At 56.3% G+C, this 27,959-nt stretch overlaps 3 protein-coding genes across 16 annotated transcripts in view; 2 read left to right on the forward strand and 1 right to left on the reverse strand.

The window, feature by feature from the left end:
- LOC126037420 (deleted in malignant brain tumors 1 protein-like) overlaps positions 1–27,959 on the forward strand; it is a 127,533-nt gene that overhangs the window by 94,559 nt on the left and 5,015 nt on the right. The window lies entirely within an intron of this gene.
- Positions 5,460–19,079, reverse strand: LOC126037434 (deleted in malignant brain tumors 1 protein-like). Its single transcript, XM_049797748.1, is given in 12 exon segments — positions 5,460–5,885; positions 6,669–6,815; positions 8,659–8,972; positions 9,629–9,943; positions 10,596–10,910; positions 11,151–11,465; positions 11,866–12,180; positions 13,134–13,448; positions 13,902–14,231; positions 14,917–15,237; positions 16,422–18,359; positions 18,930–19,079. Coding segments are annotated over 9 exon segments (2,316 nt in total). The 5' UTR covers positions 16,495–18,359; positions 18,930–19,079; the 3' UTR covers positions 5,460–5,885; positions 6,669–6,815; positions 8,659–8,955.
- On the forward strand, positions 20,626–25,964 carry LOC126037432 (zinc finger protein 628-like). Of its 14 annotated transcripts, none has more exons than XM_049797737.1 (3): positions 20,626–20,738; positions 21,401–24,926; positions 25,047–25,964. In XM_049797737.1, the coding sequence occupies exons 2-3, from the start codon at positions 21,411–21,413 to the stop codon at positions 25,827–25,829; spliced, it is 4,299 nt and encodes a 1,432-aa protein (XP_049653694.1). In that variant the 5' UTR covers positions 20,626–20,738; positions 21,401–21,410; the 3' UTR covers positions 25,830–25,964. The 14 variants fall into 14 exon arrangements, with proteins under 14 accessions (XP_049653694.1, XP_049653697.1, XP_049653703.1 ...); XM_049797740.1 differs by having other exon boundaries at positions 21,401–24,896; positions 25,380–25,964; XM_049797746.1 differs by having other exon boundaries at positions 21,401–24,506; positions 25,380–25,964.

A 27,959-nucleotide genomic window follows, 5' to 3' on the forward strand; every position in this document is an offset into this window, starting at 1 on the left:
CTGGAGAGGGGGCAAGAAATGCACCACCACAAGCAAGGTGTGAAATGCATGATGTAAAAGTGGAAATCACTGATGTTCAGGGTAAACAAATCATTTTTGGCTAGTAAGTGTCATGGTTTAACCCCAGCCAGGAACTGAGTACCACTCAGCCACTCACACACTTCCCCCCCCCACCCAGTGGGATAGGGCAGAGAATCAGGAAAAAAAAAGGTAAAACTCATGGGTTGAGATAAGAAGAGTTTAATAGAACAGAAAGGAAGAAAACAATAATGATAATAACAATAATAAAACAAAAATTATACTAATAAAAGGATTGGAATATACAAAACAAGTGATGCACAGTACAATTGCTCACCACCTGCTGACCGATGCCCAGTTAGTTCCTGAGCAGTAATCCCCCACCAGGCCAACTCCCCCCACTTTATATACTAGGCATGACATCACACAGTATGGAATACCCCTTTGGCCAGTTTGGGACAGATGTCCTGGCTGTGTCCCCTCTCAACTTGTGCCCCTCCGGTCTTCTTGCTGGCTGGGCATGAGAAGCTGAAAAATCCTTGACAATGTAAACGTTCCTTGGCAACAACTGAAAACCTCAGTGTGTTCCCAATGTTCTTCTCATCCTGAACCCAAACATAACACTATACCAGCTACTAGAAAGAAAATTAATTATCCCAGCTGAAACCAGGACAGTAAGACAGTACGCAAAGGGGAAAAAAAAAACCAACCATGTTCCATTTTCAGCACTGCTATCCCAGCAGCTGCATTTTGAAATGTAACCCTCACTGCATTTGTGTGCAAGTGAAAAGGGAGGGTTTGTATGTTCATGGTCTCAGTGGTGGGAGGGTGCAAGAGTTTTGCAGGCATCACTGCTTGGACAGTCTTGGACTGCAAGCCCTGCTGATATCTTCCACAGACCCATTTTTAAGGGTTCTGTGAAGCAGAGACACAGAAGGAAGTCTGGGGTTGGGCCATACCCATCTTGACTAAGTATTTGACCAAGAGATCACTGTATAACTGACCTTTAACTCTTACTTTAACTCCGAAGTAAGAGCTAAAGATAAGTTATACAATATTTCCCACTGGATCTGAGAAGTGTTCAATCCAATCCATACCATAAGTGGCACAGGAGACAGGGTCAACTTGCAAACCAGGCCACTTCTGATGGCCTCCAACCTCCCAGCATCTAGACTACTTGTGTTAAGCATGTTCCCTTTAGCATCTACTTTTAGATGCATAATTCATGCTTTCGCTTATTTTCTCTTTGAACTAGGTGACAGCATCAGCCTCCGCAACCCTCCCTGGGGCAGCAGCTTCCAGAAGCTCCCAGCCCTTTCTGCACTCTCTGGACCTGCTCTATGTGCAGTACACCCTTCCTGAGATGTGGTGACCAGCACTACACACACTGCAAAAGGCGTGGAAGAATGAGGATTGTATGTTGCAACAAAATTATACCCCCTGTCTTGTTGTCAGTGCTCTTCTTAGGATATGCAATGTTTTGTTGGGTTTTTTTTGGCTGCTGCAGCACACAGAGATGATGATTTCAGAGTACTTGTTTGCAGCTGCCTACTGGAAAATGAAAACACTCAAAGCCAGACACGGTGCACCATGAATTTCCTTGCATTGCATTGCATGGATGTGTAGCTAGATGGCAGAATATCACCTTATTATTCGAGGGCAAGCAGTTGGAAACACTATCCTGTGACTGCCTTACAGTCTCCAAACTTGCTTGCACCTTCCAGGGAGAGCAAAGAGATCACGTATGTGCCAAGAGCTGTGTGTTGCGAACTGTTCTCTGCAAGGCAGCGATGAAAGATGAGAGAAGCCATCAGGATCTTCTCATGCGGCTTGTTTTAATCTGCTGACTGCTCCCAGTGACTGTAATGGCAGCCCAGCACAGATATCTGCGCTTCAGCATTCTGGGTCTTTTGCAAATGACTGAGGTCTGCACATGCCAGCATCTCCATGGTTCAGCCCACCACGTCTGATGCAATGCAGACTCATCTTGTGCTACCCCTCGGACTTCACATCTCAGTATCTTCTGCTGAACTGAAGCATCCAAAATCTCTCATCCTCCCCTCCAACAATAAATTAATTTGTTGCAAACTCTGTCTAGATAAAGGTAAAGAAGAGATCCCACAGAATAACTTCAGCTGGTGAAAATCCATCATCCCCAACAGGGATGGAGGAAGCTCACAGCTTGAAAATTTTTATCCAAAACACCTGATCCCCCTCTTGTAGGATTCCCCTGCACCATCCCTGGATATCTGGGCTGCCAGTTGCCCTGGAAGTCCTTCGGATCCACTCCAGAGCCCCTGAGGATCCTCGCGGTTCTGGATCTGGCACAGGCAGCCAAGCAGTCCTAGCTGCTCTTGCAGACCCTCCAGGGACAGAGTCCAGCCCCACCAGGGCTGACAGCAGGGAGGAGGTGGTACTGGAGAGGGACCCAAGCTGTGCTCAGTGTCGTGGTCGTGACTGGGGAGAAGGATACGAAGCAAATCACTGCCTGCCCAGACACTGATACCCCTCACCGTACCTTCATCTTCCCATCCTTTGGTGTCCTCCATAATGAACCTCCCACAGGGGCCTCCCAAAGGAGCTCCCTCCTGGGGGATCATCACTGCAATGATACTCAAGAGACACAAAAATGAATAGCCCATGAAGAATTAGCAAGGGCCATTGCCTTATTTATCACCACATGAAGGCAGCGTGACTGATGGGTCAGAAGTGTCAGTGTCCTGGGGCTGCAGGGCATGGACTGGAGTTACCCCCAGGGCTCATTTGCAGAGGACGCTGAAAGGGACTGCAGGGACAGACTGGAAAATGCATGTAGGACCATCACAACCCAACCTTGGATGTTTCAGAGACTTGTGCATGGGTGTCAGTTCCTTTTTGCAAGGGTGCCCTACGTCCCTCATTGCCGTTAGACACATGTGCTCAGCTACCCAGATCCCTTTTATACCCTTAAAAAGAGCTTTACCCCACTCCTAATGCTTTCTTGCTGCCTACATGGGCTTTAAACACAACCTGAAGAACGGACAGGTTTTGGAGTCAAAATTAGTGCCCAAGGAGATGTTGGGTGGTGGGTGCACTGCCTGTCCCACCACATTGGTGGCTGGATCTCCCGTCTCACCTCCCAGCCCTCCACAAAGAGCCAACCAAGCATCCCTGATTGAATATCCAAGTTGTATCAAACTGAAGCAACCCAGGGACGTGTCCAGAACAGCTCATCTGCAGAAAAGATGAAGGAGCAGGAGGCTCTGCAGTAGCCTGAGATGACCACCCAGCCATGCAAGGGAGGACCCTGGAGCTGAACTCCTCTAAATGATGCCAGGAAAAGGCTGAAAAGGGAACTGTACTTCTGCGGTAGATCATAACCCTGGGCCACAGCTTTAGGAATGAGAAGAAAGAAAAGCTAACTCTGCAAAACCTGCTGTGTGTATCTCTGTTACCCTCATTAGGGTCAATAGGGGAATGACTGTTGCCCTGTTCTTTAGTAGAGAGCAGGACCAAGGCAGTCAGGCGTCAGCACAGGATGTCCTTGTGGCCTAAGGCAGAACTATTAATCTGATGTATGTTTTCATCTCAAAGTGCCTGAAGTAAGGTATATTTCAGCTGACTAAGGGATGTTCCTGTAGCACGAAAGGGATCATGTGTTGCATACCCCAGGTCATGGTGCCAGGACCTGGGTGCCTGGTGGGACAAGACCTGCTGAGATAGCTTTGGGAGACTGGATAAGGGGTGAAGGATCCAGCCCTGCTGTAGCCCCTACCACTCTCCAGAAGCAGCCCTTGGAGTGTATCTAGGGGTATCTGGGGGCCCTCAAACCCAGGGAGAAATATAAAGATGATATTACAGCAGAAGCCTTGAGAAGTGGAAATACACAAGTCAGTGTAGGGGACAGGCATGGGATGATGACAGATGGGGCCCACTGGAAAGCCCAAGGCTATTAGCAGCTCACCGATTGTCAGCTTGCAGGCCTGTATCTGGACAAAAACAGTTTTAGGAGTACAAAGAAAAAGTACCCAACACAGAGAAAAAGCCCCATATATAGCTGGTTTGGGTGCAAAATTGTTTTGCGGGCAGATAAGGGAAAAACAAAGTGCGAAGGTATGTCAGAAAACATGTCAATCTGAAAATAGAAGGTGAGGAGGATGAAGAAATCCCATCAACATCACACTCTTCCCAGGAAAAAGCTTGGATCCCTGATAACCCACTGCCAAGCCCCCTTGCATGAGGAAGACTGGTGCCGTTGACCTTCAGACTGAGGGAACAGCAGAAAAGTAAGCATAGGACCTGGAAAAGTGGCAGAAACTAAGGAGTGTGTGCCCCAGGCAACTCCTTTTTAGTGCAATAGAGCCCAGGACCAACCCACATCCATGCAGGTATTAAATGAAAATTCCCAACATCACCATCAACTGGACTACGAAATGTTCACACAAGGCTTACTATGAGTTTAACGCAAAGAGTTACTACTCAGAGAATACCTCTGCAAGCCTTAAACACTCCTCCATACGTACCACAGCCATGGACTTGGCCATAGTCTTGTCTGGTCCTCCTTTGCAATTGTCCTGCGTACTGTAGGATCAGCTTTTACTCATTAGTTCTCCAAGCTTTTGGCCCATTTGGGCTCTTTGTGCACTCCTCATTTTGCTTGGCAGATGCTTTCCACACATTGTGCAAATCATCTTCTGTTGTCCAGCTTGGTCAATCCTCTCAGAGCACTCCAAACCTTCATCTTCTAAGCCCCTGTGACCCAGCGTGCATCCCCTGTTTCCTCTCTTCCCCCTGCCTTGCAGATGTTCACACTTTTCCCCCACCACAGCCACCGTATTTATCACATCGCTGTCTGTTTCCCTTTGGTTGACTACCTTTCTATTTTCCTGGTCCTTCCTGAGCAGGACCATCCTCTCAACACAGGGGGCTGCTCAGCTGCTCATAGTTCCATACCACTTGGGTTGGCATGAGCCGCGGTGGCACCCAGTGCTTATTTCTATGACCAGAGCTTCTTAAACCTCCTGCCAGCATTCCTCTACATGACTGACTTGCACCTCCATGCCCTCCAAGCCCTTCACAAGAAGCCTCTGACCTCTGAGAAGACCCAGGAGACTGATATCCAAGAATATAAGGCACAGGAGCGTGTTTGGGAATACAGCAGATGAAAGAGATCAGCGAAATCTACTAGCCACCATACAGATACATCTACTGAGCTGGAGGTCCTTTGTCACATTTGCCAGTCCCATATCAATGTCCTAAAACTAGGACATCTCACATGGCTCTATAAATATCTGCGTGAGGCCTAAACTGAGTTTTCAGGTGCAGTTTGCAAAACTGCTCAACTTAACCACTGTAGGGAAACAAGCCCCTGGCATATACTTTGGGGTAAACTTTGCAGCCTCTGCTGACTGGCTATAAAAAAAAAAAGAAAAAACCCCTCCAAGATTAAAACACTGCTCAAGTCTTACAGAACGTTTTTATTTTCAAAAATGCACCAAAAAAAAGTTTGAAAGAGAAATTTGAAAAAAAAAAAAAAAATTTAAATTTCTACGCATCAAATGTCTTCTGCAGGCAGGTCACTGGTGCCGCGCAGTATGTGTCATGCCTTGTATCGCTCAGGTTAACTGACCAAGGTGGGCACAGAGATGGGTGGTGGATGTAGTGACCTAGCACTGTAGAGACGAAGTGGTCCTGGGCCCTTGGTGAAAGAGTTGTGTGCTGGGACGGAGCTGCATCACTGGAGTTTTAGGTCTGGGCTTGTCACAGGCTGTGCTGAGCTCTCTTGTTGTCAGCATCTCCAGGAGGAGCCACCTTGGCTGCTGCTTGCTCTTCTCCCGGCATCAAGAGGTACGTGTCAGAGACAACCAGCTCCTCCATGCGCACAGCACCTGCAGAGCTTGGTGATTCAGTCAACAGTTTGCTCCACACAGCCTGAATTTTCCCCCTTTTAACAACACTGAGGATGCTTGCTCCATTGGAGACAGCACAAATCACTTTGGCTTGGCCAACAACAGTGGCAGCACAGGGCATAAAACCATCGTCCCTGCCAGCACTCAGACATGAAGCCTGCTTTGCAGAAACCACCCTTGATCCAGCATTTGGTCTACACAGTACTTTTCATCAACATGATAGACATTCAACAAGACAACATGGAGATGTTTGACACAGGCAATCCCAACCACTCAACCCCACTTTCCAAGAGTCTCTACCACAGCCCTGAAACTTCTGGAACAGACAAAATTCCTGGTCTTTTGTCACCCCTCGGGCTAAAGGTGGAACATCCCTTGCCAACAGTGAGCTAGGAACCCATAGAGCCATTCTCTGCTCAGAGCTCCTGTCTGATGTACAGGCAGCATAGGCAGCAGAAGGAAGCGCAGGCAGTGTTAGAGGAGGCTTCAAGGGCTGTCCCACCTCCCAGTGTGTCTGTAACCCAGCAGGGAAGATGGTGTCAAAGTGAAAGGGGAAGAGTGGAAAGAAAGAAAGAAAGGGGAAAAGGACAGGGAGAGAAGAGGTCAAACCAGAAAAGGAAGTTCCTTCCAACACAAGCCACGGGGAAAAAAAAACCCCTTCTGTCCCAACTCTGCTGACATCAATGTTTTGAATAAAACTCATTTACAACATGCACTACTTCTACAAGCTCCCTTGCCCTCTTCACCCGCAGCAGAGCTCACCTTGGGGGAAATTAAAAGATGTGTTTTGCCTTCGCCTCCTTCTCTGGTACAGGAGAGCCCCGCAGACCAGCATCAAGACTGAAAGGATGATTGACACCAGCAATGGGAGCCGCAGCAGAGGCTGCAGAGGTCTGGCGGTAACATAGCCTGTGGAGAGAAAGCAAACATCTCTTCATCCAGAGCTAATTCAGGAGATAAACGGACATAATGAGGACATGAGGAAATGGGCACAGTGTGCACCGTGGCAAATTCCCATTAGGCAACAGAAAATACTCTTTTCTCCCATGAGGCTGGTTAAATATTGTAACAGAGATGAGGAGGGCATTTGGATCTTGATCCTTGGGGACTTTCACATCTTCACTGGTCAAAGCCATGAACAACATGGTCTAGTTGGTCTAATAGAGAGTGGAAAATTAGACGAGAGCTCTCCAGAGATCCTTCCGGTCTACATTGTTTTGTGATCGTGTGATTCAGGAAAGGAGATACAAAGAAAGCTTCTGCTAAGACCCTGTCACCATAAGGCATGGTCCCCTCAGTGCTGTAGCACCTTTGCACCAGTCGTGGCCATTCAACATCCACATCCATGCATCATCTGGTGTATCATGACTGTCTGTGCTTCCAGGGTGGACCGCTGGGAAAGCCAAGGCCATTCAAGGTGCCACCACTCTTGACTGCAGCAACCAGGGCAATTTGCAGAGCGGCTTATTCCTGGTGGGCCCTACCAGGGCTGGACGATTGCAGAATGGTCCCTTCTGTAAACCACATCCCATGGTTACCCATTTCTCTCCTCAAAGAAGCCTGGGTGACCAGTTAAGACAGAGATGCCTGTGGGATTTACCACCCATGTGGTACTCTCCCCAAGGAGACTGCATTTGAGTCCAGGTGGCTCCTAAGCAAGTACATCCAGTCCTGGATAACTCACTGGATGCAGACATCCTTCTTAGAAGGACATGGAGATACCTCTATCTTCCCACTGGCCTTGAGGAGACCACAGAAGCTTTGAGGTTTGTCCGAAGTTAGGTGGGAAAAGAAGGGCAAGGCTAGATGCTGGGACAAGTCTTTCCAACACTAACCATGGCCCTCATCTTCCCAGATCAGCCATGAGGATACTCCCCATGCTGTAGCTTTTCCTCCTGAAAGGTTTTTATCATAATATTTCCTACGGTCAGGATCACTCCCCTCCAACTTCTGCTGCACGCATACTTGGGAACGCCCATCCTGAGATGACATTGTTGGCTGTGGTGCTCAAGATGATTCCAGCAGGGTCTACAAACATAGGACCCAGCTTGGGCTGAATGAAAGCCCATCTTCGCTCTCCAGTGTGCACGTCCTTGTCTCTGCCTCCTGAGCCACTCATAGGTGTGCACCCTCTGAGCTGGAGCAAGGAGATCACACCAGCATAGAATGGTTTGGGTTGGAAGGGACCTTTAAAGGTCATAGAATCATTTAGGTTGGAAAAGACCGTTAAGATCGTAGAATCCAACCATTACCCAACACTGCCAAGGCCACCACTAAACCATGTCCCTAAGCACCACATCTTTTAAATAACTCCAAGGATGGTGACTCAACCACTTCCCTGGGCAGCCTGTTCCAATGCTTGACAACCCTTTCAGTGAAGAAATTTTTCCTGATATCCAATCTAAACCTCCCCTGGTGCAACTTGAAGCCATTTCCTGTTGTCCTATCACTTGTTACTTGGGAGAAGAGACCAACACCCACCCCATTACAGCCTCCTTTCAGGTAGTTGTAGAGAGCGATAAGGTCTCCCATCAGCCTCCTTTTCTCCAGGCTAAACAACCCCAGTTGCCTCAGCCACTCCTCATAAGACTTGTTCTCTAGACCCTAGGTCATCTAGTCCAACCCCTTGCAATAAGCAGGGACATCTTCAACTAGATCAAGTTGCTCAGAACCCCATCCAACCCGACCTTGATTTTTTTCCAGGGTTGGGGCATGCCCAGACCCTTTTACAAACCAATAGTGGCCACATTACCTGAGCACACCACACTGGCGTCTTCCCCATGGTCACAGTTGTGTGTACCCATGGCCTGGCCAGGCACTCCGAGAGGGTGTCCTCCTTCCCTGTGCAGTTCACATCGTCCAGCCAGATGGCATTGTGCCCTTTCCCAAACTGAGCTGCACCAGGGGCCGACACCACCATCCCGCAGCCCAGCTGCCGGCACACGACCGCAGCATCCTCTTCATCCCAGCTGTCATCGCACACGGTCCCCCACTGATGCTTGTGGAGCACTTCAACTCTCCCAGCACAGAGGCTTGAGCCATTCACCAGTCACAATGCCGGGGGGTCTGAAACGGGACAAGGCAGACACCCTTTTTGGAGGTCTCCTTCCACATCTGCACTGCTCATAGTGGCTAATGCACATTGCCCAACACCAGAGCGATGCTGGATATTTAAAGCTAGACTTTAATTAACATCAACTAAAATAAGAAAACTGCTGAAATAGAGAAAATTCAGACATGTTTGCTGGAAAAGGACAAAAGCAGTGGAATTTGTAAAACTCTTCCCTTCCTGACCACTGGTATCTTTGTACGATGGGTCCCTTCTTCCTACCCTGCTCTCAGTCCACCAGCTTTTGGTGGTTTTCTGGATTGCAACAAATTCTACATCTCACCCTCTAGGTCCCTAAGTAAAGCCTCTTTCTTCCCATCCCCTTGAAGACTTGATTGTGCGTCTCTCATTGCTTTGCTCAGATTCTTGTGCTTAGCATTTCTCAGGTTGCTTGGGTCCTCCACACCCCTAGGGTTTCATCAGCAAGACCAGTCACTGAACAAGGCGGTCATAATCTCTGCAGAAGAGTGACCTGAGCTCTTCCATGGGGTTTGGTGCTACCCAGGCTCAGAGGAGACCATGCCACCAGCAAAGTCACCCTCCACCTTTCCAGCCACACAGCCCAACACTCCCCTGAATAATGTCATTCGAATAATAATAATAAAAAAATTACCTGAGCACACAACACCAGCATCTTCCCCATGGTGGCAATTAATGGGTTCCTCCATCCTGGACCTGCATTCGGAGAGGGTAACTTCTGCCCCCGTGCACTCAACTTCACCCAGCCAGATATGGTTGGACCCTGGCCCAAAATGAGCTGAGCCTGGAGCTGACACAGCCACTCCGCAGCCCATCTGCTGGCACATCACCTCAGCATCATTTAGGTCCCAGCCGTTGTCACACACCGTTCCCCACTGCTGGTTACGAAGCACCTCAACCCTCCCGGAGCAGCGGCTGGAGCCATTCACCAGCCGGAGCTGAGCTAGACCTGGAATTATGAAAGACACATGGAGGTCAAACACATATATGTTTCTTGCCCATGCATTGGAATACGGGTCCTCAAATGGTGGCCACCTGCAAGGTAATGTGGAGACTGTCACTGGCATAAACATAGGCATCTGATCCCATTTTATGTGCCCTCAGGCACCCAAGAAACCCATGAGGAGGGGGCAGCCATGACGCAGGGCTGAATGGGAGACCCACCTCCAATTGGAGTGGTGGCAGGAGGCCAGTGCATCGCAAGTGGCACGAGATGCTGGTGTACTGGCAGTCCAACCAGACAAGATGGACCCAAGGTAGAGGGGAGGTTCAAGGGACTTTACAGTACGGTGACAAAACATGCTACATTAGCAGCATGCACATATGAAGAAGGAAAGGATGCTCATAGCAGAGTCAAGGGACCAGCTAAGCCATTATAGGGGAGAGCAAGGTGGTGGTTGGGGACGGACACTTGTTCTTCTGGCAGCAAGTCCTCAGGGTGGCCAAGGGGAGCTGCTGCTCTCAGACAACCTGAAATTGGTTCCTATACAGAGGCAAGAAGCTTAATGTGAGCAAAGTGGAGGTGTTTAACCACTGAGTTATTCATGTGCCCATTTTGCTCCTTCCAGAGCTGCACCACGATGGGGTATGGGGTGGCTTACCCTGGCATACCACGCTGGCATCTTCTTGATGGTTGCAGTTACTCTCTTCCCATGGTCCGGCCCTGCACTCAGAGAGGGTAGCCTCAGTGCCGGTGCAGTTCACATCGTCCAGCCAGATGGGCTCATGCCCCACCCCAAACTGAGCTCTGGGTGGAGTGGCTACAGCCATCCCACAGCTCAGCTGTCGGCACACTACTTCTGCATCATCTAGGTCCCAGTTGTCATCACGCACGCTTCCCCATCGCTGGTTGTGCAGCACCTCAACTCTCCCAGAGCAGCGATTTGAGCCATTCACCAGCCGGACCTCAGTAGGGTCTGAAATGGGAAGATAGAGAGGTGTCACCTTGTGGTGGTAGACCTAGTGATGGAGAAAGCAAGTGTTGGATGTGAGCTGGAGGATGAATCCCCACATGTTCAGCATTTGTCTTGGCTCAGAGATTTGAGGATTCCCATGTGGAAAGAACATCATCAGAGAAAAACAAGGAAAACCGGTCCTGGAGCTCCTGCAGTGTTGGTACCCACCCAGGAGCTCATCAGCAGAGGAACAGCAACTACCTGAGCACACTGCACCAGCGTCTTCTCCGTGGTGGCACTTGTGAACTCCTTTCGGCTTGGCCCTGCATTCAGAAAGGGTGGACTCGGTCCCTGTGCAGTTCACTTCATCCAGCCAGATGGGATCACTTCCCCGGCCAAAGTGAGCGAAGCCCGGGGCTGCCACTGCTGCCCCACAGCCCAGCTGCCAGCACACCACCTCGGCATCCTGCAGGTCCCAGCCATTGTCACACACTGTCCCCCACTCCTCCTGATGAAGCACCTTGACCCTCCCAGCGCAGCGGTGTGGGCCATCTACCAACTGAAGTGCCATCGGGTCTGGAATGAAGAAGGACAGCCAACAACCCTTCAGGAAGAGCTGGTGGAAGTGGTCCTGGGCATGGGATCTCACGCAGGACTGTGGCCCCCACTACTCTCGGCTCCCTGACGTGACACCTTCATGAAACAGGGATTCCTGTGGGACCCAGCATGGTCATTCACACCATGGAGATGCTCAGTGTTTGTCCACTTGGGATGAAAATGAGCCAGGGAACATGGGAAAAGCAGCAGTGATGGGATCCCCCTTGCATCCCCTGCCCTTATTACGATTATTATCATGATTATCACTAGTATCAAGGGAATTATCATTCCCTTGCCCTCTGAAGGAAAGGGATGTATGGTTCAGTGGTGGCACAGCTCTTCCTACAGACACGCGGCAGGAATGTGGTTGGGGGATCACCTGAGCACACCACACTGGCGTCTTCCCCGTGGTGGCAGCTGTGGGTGCCCCACATCTGGGTTCTGCACTCAGTAAGGGCAGCCTCCGTCCCCTGGCAGCTGACCGTCTCCAACCAGATGGGGTCATAGCCCCTGCCAAACCTAGCCCAGCCTGGAGCAGAGATTGGAGCGCCGCAGCCCAGGTGCCGGCACACCACTTTGGCATCCTCCATGTCCCAGTCGTTGTCACACACGGACCCCCACTGCTGGTCATGAAGCACCTCGAGGCGCCCAGTGCAGCGATTTGGGCCGTTCACCAGCCGTAGCTCCGTGGGGTCTAAAAGGGGGAATGAGACAAATGAATAAACGGGGGCATGGTACACCTCAGCCCTCTGAAGTAGACACCCTGCTGGTGTTGGTGACGACATGCAGGCATACAAGGTAGGAGTGTGTAATCGTGCTTCCCCCATCCACATCAGCGTCTTCAGCTGGAAGCAACAGAAAGACCTGGTTGTATTAAGGAGAAGCTAAAAACACTGTGGGATGCCTCGCAGAGAGTGCTTCCCTTAGGCAATGCCAAGAAGACTCTTGGACATCCATGTCCAAACCATGAGTGTGCTTCAGAGGTCTCCTAGAGTGACTACATCTCCCTTGGAGAATACATCTAAAGAGGAAACGCTTTAAAAACCTGTGTTTATTTACTCTACTCAAATGAAGGCTGGACTGGCTTGGCTCTGTCAAGGAGGAGAGTCTTTCCATGGTGCTTCTCTGTTTGCTCTGCTCTACTGCAGCTCCTTGCAAATATTCCCTGAACTCACCCAGTTTTGTCTTCTGGGTAGACAGAGCTGGCATCCCACTGCAAGCTGGAGGAATTGGGGGGATGTCTTTCCATCTTGGACTACCTCTAGAGATCCAGAAGCTTGAGACACAAAGATGGAGAAGCCTCTAGCCACACATGGCAAACATTGATGCCCAAATGCCTCCTCCAAAATGCACTTCAACATCCAGAGCAGGTGTGCAGGATGGATGTGGCAAGCCACTTGAGAACTGACATTTTAAGGTGTCAGATAGAGGACTACCACAAATGGGCAGCAATACATCTAGATAATCTATTGATATGATGCCTACAGAAGCAGAGCTATCTCACCTCCTGAGTATTTTTGACTGTTGCTTGCAATGGCATTATACCCAAAGGAAAACAATGCGCACGGAGGGAAGCAAACTGAAATTAGATACAAGTGTACCTACAGAAAAACTTCTCCTAGAAGCCACGACCTGGACGAGGCTTACCTGAGCATATGACACCCGCATCTTCACTGTGGTTGCAGTTATGGGCTCCCCAGGGCCTGAAGCTGCATTCAGTGATGGCACCTTCCATCCCAGCGCAGCTCACCTCATCCAGCCAGATGGGACTGTGTCCTTGCCCAAACAGAGCCCTGCCAAGGGCTGACATAGCCAGCCCACAGCCCAGCTGCCGGCACACCACCTCAACATCGTTCAGGTCCCAGTTGTCATCGCATACTGTCCCCCACTGCTGGTTGTGGTGGACCTCAGCTCGCCCTGAGCAGCGGCTGGAGCCATCCACCAGCCGGACCTGAGTCGGTTCTGAAAAGAGACAAGTGCCAAAAACATCTGGATGTCCCAGGAGGTGACAGGGCTGGAGCTGATCAGTCCTTCAATCATCCCAGAACCTCACAGCTGGAGGGTGAGGAGGCTGCCCACCCAAAATGAGAAGAGCAGGCTCCCCTCAGGTGCTCACCACCTCTCCAAACTCATCACCCTCCCTGGCAGGTGACATTTGGATGGATGTCCCCTCTGAAGCTCCCTCTTCCCTTCCCCAGCACACACCCACCCATCAGGGGATTCTTCCTGCTTCCGTTGGCAGGGCTGCAATAGGGACATCTACATCCAGGACCATTTCAAAGGTCTTCTGCTCTTTTCTCCACCCCTCCCTCAAAAAAAACCCACAACAAACCCAACAAAAAAAACCCCACACCAACCAAAAAAACCTATGATAGCCTGGGTGCCAGCCCTGATGGGGCAGCAGTGAAGAGATACCTGTGCATTCAACACCAGCATCCTCTCTGTGGTTGCAGTTATGGCTTCCCCAGGACCCGTCCCAGCACTGAGAAAGGGCAGCCTCCAACCCAGCACAGGTCACTTCGTCCAGCCAGATGGGCCCCGACCCTTGCCCGAAGGCAGCCCTGGACAGAGCTGACAGTTCTTGGCCACAGCCCACCTCCCTGCACACCACTTTGGCATCCACCAGGCTCCAGTTGTCATCACACACGGTACCCCATTCACCATTGTGGAAGACTTCAACTCTGCCAGAGCAGAAACTTGAGCCGTTCACCAGCCTGGTATGGGTCGAACCTGGAACGGGTGCCCCTGCAAACACCCCTGGGGAGCAAACAGTCAGAGACTTTGCTGGGCATGCCATCGCCAGCAATACTTAGGAGTAGGGTCTCCTGCCCAGCAAACCCAGATGGCATCTGACAGGCTGTGCCCATGAAGGGGTTAATCCCTGTGAAGCCAAGAGGTAGTTGGGCTGAGAAATGGCCAGGGATCTGCAGCCTCAATGCCAATGTGAAGAGCTTTGGAAGGCGAGACCAACATTTGGAAATTGCCTGGAGCAATGGTGTGAAGAGGCTAATTCTTCACAAAATTAGGTAGGGAGGGAGTAATTCTGCCTACCTGTAGGGGCCTGATCCAGCTCAAAATTAAGGGTCCTACCTGCCAGTGGCCATAATTACGTGTCTATCTGTGAGCTGGGTGCCTACACTCACTGTACAATCAGAGGACACCCAGTCAACAACAAGGGGCAACCAGCCAACAAGAAGGGACGACCAGTCAACGAGAATTGGCCACCAGTCAACAGCAAGGGGAAAACACTCAACAAGGACTAACTACCAGTTAAAAAGAAGGGGCAACCACTCAACAAGGAGTGGCTATCAGTCAAAAAGAAGGGGCAACCAATCAATAGCAAGAGGCACAACAGCTGTCCTGCCTGCTGTTTAACCCTTTGGTTGTCCACAGCAGCTGATGCAAGCCATGGTGGGTGCCTGCTCCTCACCTGAGCACACAACGCTGGTGTCTTCCCCGTGCCCGCAGTTGTGGGCTCCCCAGGGCCATGCCTGGCACTCGGAAAGGGCAGCCTCCATCCCAGTGCACCGTACATTGTCCAGCCAGATGGGGTCTGCTCCTCACCCGTAGCGAGCCCCACCAACGGCAGACAGCGCCATCCCGCAGCCCAGCTGCCGGCAGACCATGCGGGCGCCATTGAGGTCCCAGTGGTCATCACACACCGTCCCCCAGGTACCATTGTAAAACACCTCCAGCCGGCCCGTGCAGGAGTCAGGGCCATTCACCAGCCTTACGTTGGCAGGACCTGATGCTGGTGACAATGGAGAGCAAAGGGAAGGAGATGTTAATGGGAAATCATGCAAGAGGCTAGAGAGCAGCTGGGAAAGCATATTGACACTTTTTGGCCTAAAGGAATGCAGGAGAACCAGCAAGAGAGAGAGAAAGAGATGAACAATTCTAATTTTATTATAATATTTTTAGGGGGACAAATGGCAGCTGGCCCTTGAGTAACCTCCAGGCTTTTTCAGCTGAGAATAGTGTCCCTCAAAACCATGAAGGCCAAAATACATTAAAAAGCAGTTAGCAAAACGTCTTAAGTGCTTGACTCTGCACAGGTTGCAGGATGAACTCCCTAAGCACAACACCAGCACGGGCAACTGAGTCGCAGGCTTTTTGTGGGAGTGATTTTGAGCAAGACTGTGCAGCCGGAGCACAAGGTGCCAGGGACTCTGACCCACAGCTCTAACCTGGCTTTGCTGGATGAACAGCCTTGACCCAAGGGTAGGGAATGGAGCTGAGCAAAGGGCTCCCTTACTTTCTGCAAGCATGCATCCTGCTTCTTCAGAGCAGCCCAACCCAAGCACATCAACACTGTGATATGGCCTTCCCCATCACAGGGCACGTAAATCCCATTCCTCCTCATTTTTTGGCCATTCAAGCTCCATAGCCCATCGTCAGTGCTACTGAAATGGCAGCAACACACTCAGTGCACTTAGTTTCTACACCTTTCCCACTTTTCACTGCTCATTCCTAATGTGCTGTGCAACTCTACCACCATAAAAATTTCTCCTCTCTTCATAGCATGTACCTTCTAGAAGATACTGGCAGTTTTGAGGGAGCCTCAAGTCTTTTGCAGCCATCAGCTGGAGGAGAGCTGCCCAGTGCAGGTGGGCTTGGCAGGTCTGTGTCTACCCTACTTGCAGAAGCACCCGTTGCTCTACACGCGCACCTTATGAAGCCATGAAACCATGGGTGTTGCTCTAAGCATGCAATTTAAGAAACCATGAAACCATGGGTGTTGGTCTACACATGCACCTTAACCACGAAACCATGGGTGTTGCTCTAAGTGTGCACCCGACAAATTTGCAGCAACCACAATCAAACCGCCCAGAAACGAAGAGGAGCAGCAGCACTCTGGCATGCCACATCCCAAAATGCGGTGTTCAACCAGCACCGGGGAGGAGGGGATATGGGGGGAAATGTGAGAGCACTCACCGCACAGCCCTGCTAGGATGAGGAGGATCTCTGCAGCCCCAAGACCAGCATGGATGGATAGTCTGTCGCCCATAGGGTGTCCAGCGGACAGCAAAGGACTTTTGGAGAAGCTGCTCCCAGCCTGGCAGGGGTGCAGGAAGAGGTAGACGTGGCAGGGGCTGAGATCAGGTCCACCATCACCAGCTAGAGAAGAAATATGCTGAAGACGTGATGAAGGCAACTGGGAGAGGACGTTTTCCACACTCCATCCCCCAGCTCCTCAGTGGCTCTTGCATCACGTGGAGTCCAGTGGATGAAGGGGAACTGAATCTTCTACTTTCAGCTTGATCCTTGGTGACCAGCAAGCATCCTCTGGCCGCCGCTGCTGTGGGTGACATCGCATAGGTCCACTGTGCAAGAGGACATCAGAAGGGGGACAGGGAGGGCTGGGGGAGTTGCAGGGCTTGGTTGTAGTGTCTTAGCTTCGCCCCAGCAAGTGTGTCTGCTCATACACAATGCAGACTCCATAGCCAACAGACAAGAAAATGGATGAGCATCAAATAGCCCATCACCTTGATGGGGAGCAGACTCTGGTATGGCCCCACCAAAGGGGCTGAGACCAGCAGATCAGGTGTGGGCACCAGCATGGCAACCCTTCAGGAGCATCTCAGAAGCTTGGGACAGGCAGCAAGTGCTCTTGGCAGGGAAGGAGAGCAGTCTCTTCCACTTTCAGGTACTATCTCATTCAGATCTGAAGCAGGAATTCAGCCCAAACCTGCTGAGTCCATCTGCAAGAGATCCTTTTCTCCATCCCCACTGGCAAATGTGGGTGGTGAGGCTGCAGACATGCCCATGGGACCACAACTGGCAGCAGGTCAGCCAAGGATCTCCCAGTTATTAATTGCTGAGCAGAGGACACCGGACACCATGTCCTCCTGCCTAGCTCTTATTCTCCTTTCTTGCTTGGCTTAAGCTGCCGTCTTTGTCATGACTCTTCCCTCCCCTTCAGCTCACCCAGGTCTGGGATGGGGTCTCCGTGGTTGACCTGAGAACTTCAACCATCTCATCGGTCAAAAACAGCTGGGGCAGGCATCGATTTGGCGTTGCTTTTAAGATTCAACCTCAGGAACAAACCTTGAGTTCACCACAACAAAGTTCTGACTAAGCTACGAATTCAGTTTCGGGCTTTGTTGAAGGTGAGCTGGAGCCCACAGCCAGCCAATGGAGATTGGTGTGGCTGCTTGGTATCAACCACCCCCAGAAATGCTTGCCTCAGGGCAAATGTCTGGAGAGACCTTTGTATGGAGGGTGAAAGGCAAAGCAAGCTCCTTTTGCCACTTATTTTTTTTCCTGCAGTTGTTCAAATAAAATAAAATAAGGTTAAATAAGTTAGAAATGGTCACCAAGGTATGAAGAAATGAAGCCGTAACTTGCTGTAGCCACTTTGCTTGGGTTTCAAACCACTTCCTGCACTGCCCCTCCGCATGGGACACTGATTTTAGGTGAGCATCCTCTTGCAAACATTGGACCAAGAGCAGTAGCCACTGTTGGAGGCAGGGAAAGCCTCGTGGGGAAGGGAAAGGGCTTGTCAGATGCCTCTGTTGCTCAGAGAAGCCTCCTGCTCCAGGGAAGGTGGCACAGGGAGTCATGGAAGAGCAAGGGTAAGAGCAAGCATTTCAGACGGCCCACTGAATCAGCTGGTGCAGCCAATGCCGCGTGTACATGGGCAGGGAGACTTGTGTTGGAGCACCTCCAGCATCACAGGTGGGGTGGGTGTTTTGCATCCTACATGAGGTCCCCAAGGGTGCAGATGGAGATGGCTGGGGGACGGGGACACCTGGCATGCTCCACGCGTGTAGGGAAGGCAGGCAGAAGAAGCATGTTCTCATCCCGAGGTCTGGCCACGTGAAGGACCTTGCTGTCTACCTGGGTTCCTCCTCTGCTGGGATGAGATCCTGGCTGCTGGGAAGAAGCAGGAGAAGATCCAGGCTACTGGGGTAGGAAGGGGCTTTTCAGGGATCTCCAGAGCACAGCTGGGGACACACAGGCTATAGGAAAGTGCTGGGGAGCTTTTCAGGAATCTATAGGGCATAGCGGGGGATATTTGCTGCTACCAAAGCCAGGGTGGGCATAAAAATGGACAATATAAGGATGGACAATATAAGGGCAGATGATAGAAAGACTATATAAAGATGGATAATATAAGGACAGAGAAGGTGCACATGGCTATGCAGCAACAGGAGATGTGGGGCAAGAAGGGGGAGCGCAGGAGGAGATGTGGGGCAGGGAGAGGTACAAGAGCAACAGAGATGTGGGGCAGGGAGGGGGTGCAGGAGCAAAAGGGGAGATGTGGGGCAGCCCCCCTGTACTGGTGGCCCAGGCCAGCACCCACAGGAGGGTCCCCTGTCCCATGCCCAGCTCCAGCCCCCCAGTGGAATATGTGGCACCCTGGGCACAGGGACATGTGGGCCACCAGGTCCCCAGAGACATGCCAACCCCCCTCAAGCAGCCCCCACCCCCGTCACCCACCTGCACCCGGAGAGGTCACGACACGCTGGTGGCTCAAGGGTGGCAACATCCTTGGTCCCAGTCCTGGGGGCTGCGAGCAAGTGGGAGCAACAACAGGAGGGAAAAGGGGAGGATGAAGTGGGGGGAGTAAGCAGGGGGCAACAAGGGGGGGTAAAATGGGGAAGCAATCAGGGGACCCTCACCCCCTTTCTTACGGTGACCCTGCCCAAGTCACAAGCCTCTCCCAAGGGATGTGGGGGGGGCAGTCCCCAGGTTGGGGGGGATCGCTGACCCCCCCAACCATCCTTACCAGGGTTGCAGCTGTCCCCCTCCAGGGGCCCCTTGTGGGGGGGCTCCTGTCCTGCGCCCATCACTGTGTCCTCGGTGTCGTGGCCCAGGGAGGGGGTGGCCTGCAGGAGAGGGGACAAAGGAGATGGGGTGACAGGGGTCCTGGGATCCTGCCTGTTCCCCTCCCCGCCCCATATCCCAGTGGCACCGGTTCCTCTGGGAGGTCCTGGAGGTGTCCTGCGGGACACCCCAACACCCCCCCAATCACTTCCAGCCCCTCAATTCCCCACAAACCCCCTCATAGTGCACTAGTTGCTCAAACCACCTCTGAGGCCCCAAGATTCATCCAACCCCTTTCTCCTGGCACCCCCCAACCCTCCCCAAGCCTCCCAAGCCCCCCAGCTCCCCCAACCCCTCTGACCCCCCCAATCCCTCCAAGCCCCCAAATCCCCAGGAGCCCTCCCAACCTCCTGCCCCCCAGTTCCCCAACCCCTCTGAGCCCCCCAAATCCCCATCAGCCCCCCAACCTCCTGCCCTCCAGTTCCCACAACCCTTCCAAGACCTCCAACCCCTCCGATCCCCCCCAAATCCCCATCAGCCCCCCCAACCGCCTGCCCCCCAGTTCCCCCAACCCCTCCGAGCCCTCCAAATCCCCATCAGCTCCCCAACCTCCTGCCCCCAGTTCCCCAACTCTTCCAAGCCCTCCAACCCCTCCGATCCCCCCCAAAGCCCCATCAGCCCCCCCAACCTCCTGCCTCCCAGTTCCCCAACCCCTCTGATCCCCCCCAAATCCCCATCACCCCCCCAACTGCCTGCCCCCCAGTTCCCCCAACCCCTCTGAGCCCCCGGATCCCCATGAGCCCCCCAATCTCCTGCCCCCAGTTCCCCAACCCCTCCGATCCCCCCAAATCCCCATCACCCCCCCAACCTCCTGCCCCCCAGTTCCCACAACCCTTCCGAGCCTCCCACCTGCACCGAGCCCCCCAGATCCCCATCACCCCCCCAACCTCCTGTCCCCCAGTTCCTCAACCCCTCTGAGCCCCCCAGATCCCCATCACCCCCCCAACCTCCTGCCCCCTCCCCTCGACCCCTTCCCCCCCCCGGAGCCTCCCCAGGCCCCCAATCCCTCCGACTCCCCCCCCGCGGACTCCCCCCCAAATCCCCTGAGTCCCCTGTGGGGATTAACGGGGGCACCGACACGCGGCCCGCCGGGCACCCGATCCCGTTATCGGTACCCGTTACGGCGGGGACAGGGGGTTCGCCCCTCACCACGTCCCTCCGTCCCCGCTCCAAGATGGCGGCACCGCGGACTCCATTTCCCAGGAGCTCCCCGCGCGGGCCCGGCCCGGCCACTGGGTGCGCGCGGCGCGCCGGGGGGGGCGTGGCTCCGCGCGCGGCGCGGCCCAGTCGGGTGCGCGGCGGCGGCGGCGGCGGCGGCGGGCGGGCTTGCGGCGGCGGGCGGCTGGAGCGGGCCCTGCCCTGCCTTGCCCTGCCCTGCCCTGCCCCGCCGCGGCGGCGCCTTCCCCCGCCCCTTCCCGGCAGGTGAGCGGGCAGCGGGGGGCGGCGGCGACGGCGGCGGGGCCGGGGCGGTGGCGGCGGCGGCGCCTGCGCGGGGCTGGGCGGAGAGGGCGGGGCCTGGGGGCGGGGCGTGAGGGGAGGGCAGAGGCCGGCGGGGGCGGGGCCTGGAAGGGAGCAGGGCTCGGCGGGGGCGGGGCCTGAAGGGGAAAGGGGGCGGGGCCTGAGGGGGGCTTGAGGGCCGACGGAGGGGGGCGTGGTCTGGAGGGGCGGTGGGGGCGGGGCCTGAAAGGCTTTCAGGTACGGTGGGGGCGTGGCCTGGTAGGGGAAAGTTGGCTGTTGGGGGCGTGGCCCGGAGGGGGATCGCGGCCCCGGCGGGGGCGGGGCCTGAAAGGCTTTCAGGTACTGTCCCGGCAGGGGGCGGGGCGTGAAGGAGTAAAGTGGCTGGTGGGGGCGGGCCTTCCTCGGAGTGGCCCCGCCCTTCGCAGGCCAGGCCACGCCCCCGAAGCGCTGCCAACGCCCCACGGCCGACTCCTCCCTAGCCGGTGAGGCCACGCCTCCTCGTGGAGGCCACGCCCCCTCACCCCTGCTCTCAGCAGCTCCACGTGTCCGGGCCGGGTCCCTCTGATGGGGGGGCGGGGGGCGAGGTTGTCGCCCCCTGCCCACTTTCCCCTTTTGTCCCCCCCCAGGGCTGTCAGCATGGCAGGAGCGACACCACCAGCGGGGCCAACTGGGTCTCGGACCGGTGCTCCGGGCACGGCCGACCAGCCGTACGCCTGCCGGGAATGCGGGAAGGCCTTCAGGTGGTCATCCCGCCTGGCCCACCACCAACGCAGCCACACCGGCGAACGGCCCTACAAGTGCCCCGAGTGCCCCAAGGCCTTCAAGGGCTCCTCCGCCCTCCTCTACCACCAGCGGGGCCATACGGGTGAGCGACCCTACGCCTGCCCCCAGTGTGGCAAGGCCTTCAAGCGTTCCTCCCTCCTCCAGACGCACCAGCGGGTTCACACGGGGCTGCGGGCTTTCGAGTGCGCCCAGTGCGGTCTCACCTTCAAGTGGGCATCCCACTACCAGTACCACCTCCGACAACACACCGGCGAGCGGCCCTACCGCTGCCCCGCTTGCCCCAAGGCCTTCAAGAACTCTTCCAGCCTCCGCCGTCACCGTCACACCCACACCGGCGAGCGGCCCCATGCCTGCCCCGTCTGCGGCAAAGCCTTCGCCCAAGCCACCAACCTCCGGCAACACCAGCGGGTCCACACCGGTGAGCGGCCCTACGCCTGCTCCCAGTGTGGTAAGACCTTCACCCACTCTTCCAACCTCCTCCTCCACCGCCGTACCCACACCGGCACCCGGCCCCACGAGTGCCCGACCTGCGCCAAGGCCTTCGTCTCCGACGCCTGCTTGCAGAAACACCTCCAGAGCCATGCCGGCCATGCTGCCATGCCGCCGCTCCTCCCGGCTCCCGTCGCAGCGCCGGAGACGCTCTGGAGGTGCTCCGCCTGCCCGCTGAGCTTCACCAGCGAGGAGGAGCTGCTGGGTCACCAAGGCAGCCACTCGGTGACAGCGGTGACCCCCCCGGCTGCATCCCACCGCTGCCCCACCTGTGGCAAGACCTTCAAGAACAGCTCGGGGCTGGCCCGGCACCGGCACGGCCACGCTGCCGAGCGGCCCTTCAAGTGCGCCGTCTGCCCCAAGACCTTCACCCAACTGGCCGGGCTGCTGGGCCACCAACGCAGCCACCCCGCTGCTGTCCCACCTCGTCCCCCCTCCGAGGATCCTCACCCCCCGGCGGTGCCCCAGCCTTCCCCGGAGCGCCCTTACCAATGCACTGAGTGCGGCAAAGCCTTCAAGGGCTCCTCGGGGCTGCGTTACCACATGCGGGACCACACGGGCGAGCGACCCTACGCCTGCCGCGAGTGCGGCAAGGCCTTCAAGCGTTCTTCCCTCCTCCAGATTCACCAGCGGGTTCACACGGGGCTGCGGGCTTTCGAGTGCGCCCAGTGCGGTCTCACCTTCAAGTGGGCATCCCACTACCAGTACCACCTCCGACAACACACCGGCGAGCGGCCCTACCGCTGCCCCGACTGCCCCAAAGCCTTCAAGAACACCTCCTGCCTCCGCCGCCATCGCCAGCTCCACACCGGCGAGCGGCCCCATGCCTGCCCCGTCTGCGGCAAAGCCTTCGCCCAAACCTCCAACCTCCGGCAACACCAGCGGGTCCACACCGGCGAGCGGCCCTATGCCTGCCCCCAGTGCGGCAAGACCTTCACTCACTCCTCCAACCTCCAGCTCCACCGCCGTACCCACTCTGCCGCCCGCCCCTACCGCTGCCCGCTGTGTCCCAAGGCCTTCGTCATGGCTTCCTACCTCCAGCGTCACCTCCGCACCCACGCTCCCGGCCCCCGCGGGACCCCCCGCCGACCCCCTCCGACCCCTTCTGAAGCCCAGACCTTCCTGCTGGTGCAGACCCCGCAGGGCCTGCAGCTCATCCCCAGCCCCCCGGCCCCCCCGCGGAAGCTCCTCCTGCTACCCAGCCCCCCGGCCGAGCCCCCTGCTTTCACCCTCCTGCCTGCCGAGGGTCCCCCATCCCGGACGGGGAAGGGTCCCCGGGCATCGGGGTCCCCCACTGCCGGGCAGAGCATCCTGTTGGTACCCAGCACGGGGCAGGCGCTGCCCAGCGTCCAGCTCCAGGCAGTGGCGGGGACCCCGGCGGGGGCCAGCGTCATCGTCCTGAGAGGTGGCGTTGGTGGTGTCCTCCCGCCGCGGGGACCGCAGGCCCCTGAGGTCACTGGCGTCCAGCTGCAGGCGGCCGAGGTGACCAACGTCCAGCTCCAAGCCCTGCCGCAACCTTTGGAGGTCACCAATATCCAGCTCCAAGCCACCGAGGTGGCAAATGTCCAGCTCCAAGCCACGGAGGTGACGAGTGTCCAGCTCCAAGCCCTGCCGCAGCCCTTGGATGTCGCCAACATCCAGCTCCAAGCTGCCGAGATGACGAATGTCCAGCTCCAAGCCCTGCCGCAGGCCCCCAAGGTGACCAACATCCAGCTCCAAGCCAGTGAGGTGACCAACGTCCAGCTCCAAGCCCTGCCGCAGCCCTTGGACATCACCAACATCCAGCTCCAAGCTGCTGAGGTGACCAACGTCCAGCTCCAAGCCCTGCCGCAGCCCTTGGATGTCACCAACATCCAGCTCCAAGCCGGTGAGGTGACAAATGTCCAGCTGCAAGCCCTGCCACAGCCCTCCAAGGTGGCCAACATCCAGCTCCGTGCTCTGCCACAACCCTCGGATGTCACCAACATCCAGCTCCAAGCTCTGCCACAACCCTCGGACGTCACCAACATCCAACTGCAGGCCGCAGAGGTGACAAATGTCCAGCTGCAAGCCCTGCCACAACCCTTGGATGTCACCAATATCCAGCTCCGAGCCCTGCCACAACCCTCTGAGGTCACCAACATCCAGCTGCAGGCCACTGAGGTGACAAATGTCCAGCTCCAAGCCCTGCCACAATCCTCCAAGGTGACCAACATCCAGCTGCAAGCCCTGCCACAACCCTTGGATGTCACCAACATCCAGCTGCAGGCCACCGAGGTCACAAATGTCCAGCTCCAAGCCCTGCCACAGCCCTCTGAGATCACCAACATCCAGCTCCAAGCCCTGCCACAGCCCTCAGAGCTGCCCGGCATCCATCTCCAGGCCACGGAGGTGCCCAGTGTCCATCTCCAGGCCACGGAGGTGACAGATGTCCATCTCCAGGCCACGGAGGTGCCCAACGTCCAGCTGCAGACCACCAAGGTACCCGACATCCATCTCCAAGCCACAGAGATGTCCAATGTCCCTCTCCAAGCCGCTGAGGTCCCCAGTGTCCCTCTCCAAACCACGGAAGTCCCCAGTGTCCATCTCGAGGCCACAGAGGTGCCTGACATCCATCTCCCGGCTACGGAGTTGCCCAGCATCCATCTCCAAGCCACAGAGGTGCCCGACATCCAGCTACAGGCCATGGAGGTGGCCAACATCCAGCTGCAGACCACAGAGGTGCCCAATGTCCATCTTGACACCAGTGAGGTGCCCGATGTCCATCTCGAAACCACTGAGGTGCCCGACGTCCATCTTGAAGCCACAAAGGTGACCAATGTCCACCTGCAGGCCACTGAGGTGCCCAACGTCCATCACCAAACCGTGGAGGTGCCCAGTGTCCATCTCCAGGCCGCAGAGGTGCCCAGCGTCCATGTCCAGGATGCAGAGGTAACCACTGTCCAGCTGCAAGCCACTGAGGTGCCCAGCATCCATCCCCAAACCACAGAGGTGACAAATGTCCATCTCCAGGCTGCAGAGGTGCCCAATGTGTGTCACCAAACCACTGAGGTGCCCAGTGTCCATCTCCAAGTCACAGAGGTGCCCAGTGTCCATCTCCAGACCACGGAGATGACCAATGTCCATCTCCAAGACACCGAGGTGTCCAGTGTCCATCACCAAATGATGGAGGTGCCCAACATCCATCTCAAGATCACAGAGGTGCCCAACATCCAACTGAAGACGATGGAGGTGACAAACGTCCATCTCCAGGCCACTGAGGTGCCCAGCGCCTGTCACCAAATGTTGGAGGTGCCCAGCGTCCAACTCAAGACCACAGAGGGGCCTAACATGCATCTCAAGACCACGGAGGAGGTACCCAACGTCCAACTCAAGACCTTGGAGGTGCCCAACGTCCAACTCAAGCCCACGGAAGTGACCAATGTCCATCTCCAGGCCGCAGAGGTGCCCAACGTCCAGCCGCAGCCCCCCGAGGTGCTTGTGGCGGGGGGGGATCAGTCCCCCTCCCCGTCCCCGCAGCTGACGGTGGTGGGGGCAGCCGGGGGGCTGCCCCCCGTACTGCTGCTACGGGGGAGTGGGGGGGGACCTGCTCGCCTCTGCCTGCAGGCTCTGGCCCAACTGCCCTCCCCCGGCCCCCCCCGAATCCTCCTGGTCCGGGGTGACCCAGTGCCGACGAGCAGCGGTGGGGGGCAGCCCCCCACCCCAGCCCGGGGTGTGCCCGGGGGTGGCAGTAGTGGGGGGGGGACAGGGACGGGACCCCCTGCCCCGGAGCTGCCCAATGTCCCTCTGGTTCACACCTTCTGAAGGGGGGGAGGAACCCCTGGGACCCCCCCAAGACCCCCCTCCTGCAGAGTCAGAGCTGGGGGGGGGCGCTCAGCCTGGGGGTCTCACTGATGCACATCTTATGGGGGGAGGGGGCCGGACCCCCGGGACCCCCAGGATGCCACAGGACCCCTCAGGGCCCCCCCAAAGGCACCCAGGACCCCCCACCCAGGATGCCCTGTGGCCCCCCCAGCCACCCCTGTGGAGCCGGTGCTGGGGGGGGTGGGTCGTAGCCTTGGAGTCCCGGGGAGGGGGGAGGGTCGGCCCCCCCCCCGATGCCTGGTCCGCCATGGGCGTGGTCAATAAACGGTGCCCCGCCCCGCGCCGTACGGCTCTTCCTTACTGGGCTGGGGGGAGGGGCACTGAGGGGCGGAGCCGTCGCTGGGGGCGGAGCTGTCGCTTTGGGAAGGTGTCGTCGCTAGGGGCGGGACGTTGCTAGGGGCGGGGGTCGGTGGTTAGGGGCGGGGTTGTTGCCAGGTGGTCATGGAGGGGGCGTGGCCAGGGGCGTGGCCTCTGCGATGCAGCGTGGCCTGGGCGGGTCCATGGGCGGAGGGAGGGGGGGCGCGGGAGGGACCATGGGGGAGCACTGCGGCGGGGGGGGGTGGGGGGGTTACTGGTATCACTGGAGAGGTGGGGTGGGGGGGGAAGGGAGGCAATGGGAGGCGGGGGGGTGGGTCTGTGAGGGACATTTGGGGACAATTGGGGGAACAGGAGTCTGGGGGGGACAGGGGTACCCCAAATCCTGCCCCCCCCCAGCCTAGTGGGCCTGTGGCATCCCCCCCCAGTACAGCCCAGCTGACCCCCAGTATGGCCCTGCTGGCACCCACTATCACCCCAGTATCCCCCCCCAATGTGGCCCCACTGACCCCCCAGTATGACCCCCAGTACCCCCGCCAGTATGGCCCCCAGTACCCCCCCCCCCCCCGTATGGCCCCAATATCCCTCCCAGTATGGCCCCACTGACTCCCAGTATGTGTTTGCGTGCGCCCATGTGTGCAGGTGTGCATGTGTGCACGGGTGCAGGTGTGTGCACACACGTGTGCCTGTGTGCATTTGTACATGTGTGTGCACACGTGTGTGGGTGTACGTGTGTGCATGTGTATACGTGTGTGCATGTTTTTTGCACATGTGTGTCAATCTGCACACGTGTGCATGTGTGCACATGCATGTGTGAGTGTACGTGCATGTGTCTGCAGATGTGTGCATGTGTGTGCATTTGTGCATCTGAGTGCATGTGTGCATGCACAAGTATGTGCTTGCATGCGTGCCGGTGTGTGCACATGTGTTCATATTATGTGTGTGCTTGTGCCTATGTGTGCATGTGTGGGTGTATGTGGGCACATGTGTGCATTTGTACACGTGTGTGCATGCGTGCACATTTGTGCATCTCAGCGTGCGTGTGCGTGCGCATGCGTAAGTATATCTGCATGTGTGCATATGTGTGCATGTGCACACGTGCGTGAGCATGCACGTCTGTGCATGAGTGTGGATGTCGGTGCATAGGTGCGTGAGTACATGCGTGCGTGTGTTTGCGAGTGAGTGCGCCCACGTGTGCGCCCATCTCTGTGGCACACGCATGTCGGGGCATGCGGGACGCCACTTGCACACACACGTGTCGGGGTGGCAGGAGGCCGCGTGCACACACGTGGCAAGGTGACAGAAAATTGTGTGCACCACACGTGGTGGGAAGCCCCACGCACATGCGTGTCGAGGTGGTCGGAGGCCCCCGTGCACACACGTGTCAGGGTGGCGGGAGGCCACTTGCACACGTGTGTCGGGGCGGCGGGAGGCCGCGTGCAGACGTGTGGGCGCTGCACGTGTGTCCCCTGGGCGCCGCGTGGCTCTGGCGTTAACCCCCACCTGCCCTGACCCAAGCCCCACCGGCTTGGGGGGGGACACGGACACACACACACAAAACAAGGAGGACACCCTGCCCACCCACCCCTCTGCCCCCCAGTCCCAGGGTCGCCCTCTCTTCCCCCAGCCCAGCCCAGCCCCCCCCAGTCCCCTGGACGGCTGGCTGGACGGACGGATGGACGGACTGAGTCATCCTTGGCCCAGCAGCCCCATCTCGTCCTCCCCTCCCGCCGGCCGGCCCCACCGCCACCACCA

The sequence above is a fragment of the Accipiter gentilis genome, unplaced genomic scaffold (genome assembly GCF_929443795.1).
Source record: "Accipiter gentilis unplaced genomic scaffold, bAccGen1.1, whole genome shotgun sequence".
NCBI lineage: Eukaryota > Metazoa > Chordata > Aves > Accipitriformes > Accipitridae > Astur > Astur gentilis.

Bases quoted from the DNA above. Each gene is read 5' to 3' on its own strand.
- LOC126037432 (XM_049797732.1), top strand. From the start codon at position 21,411: ATGGCAGGAGCGACACCACCAGCGGGGCCAACTGGGTCTCGGACCGGT.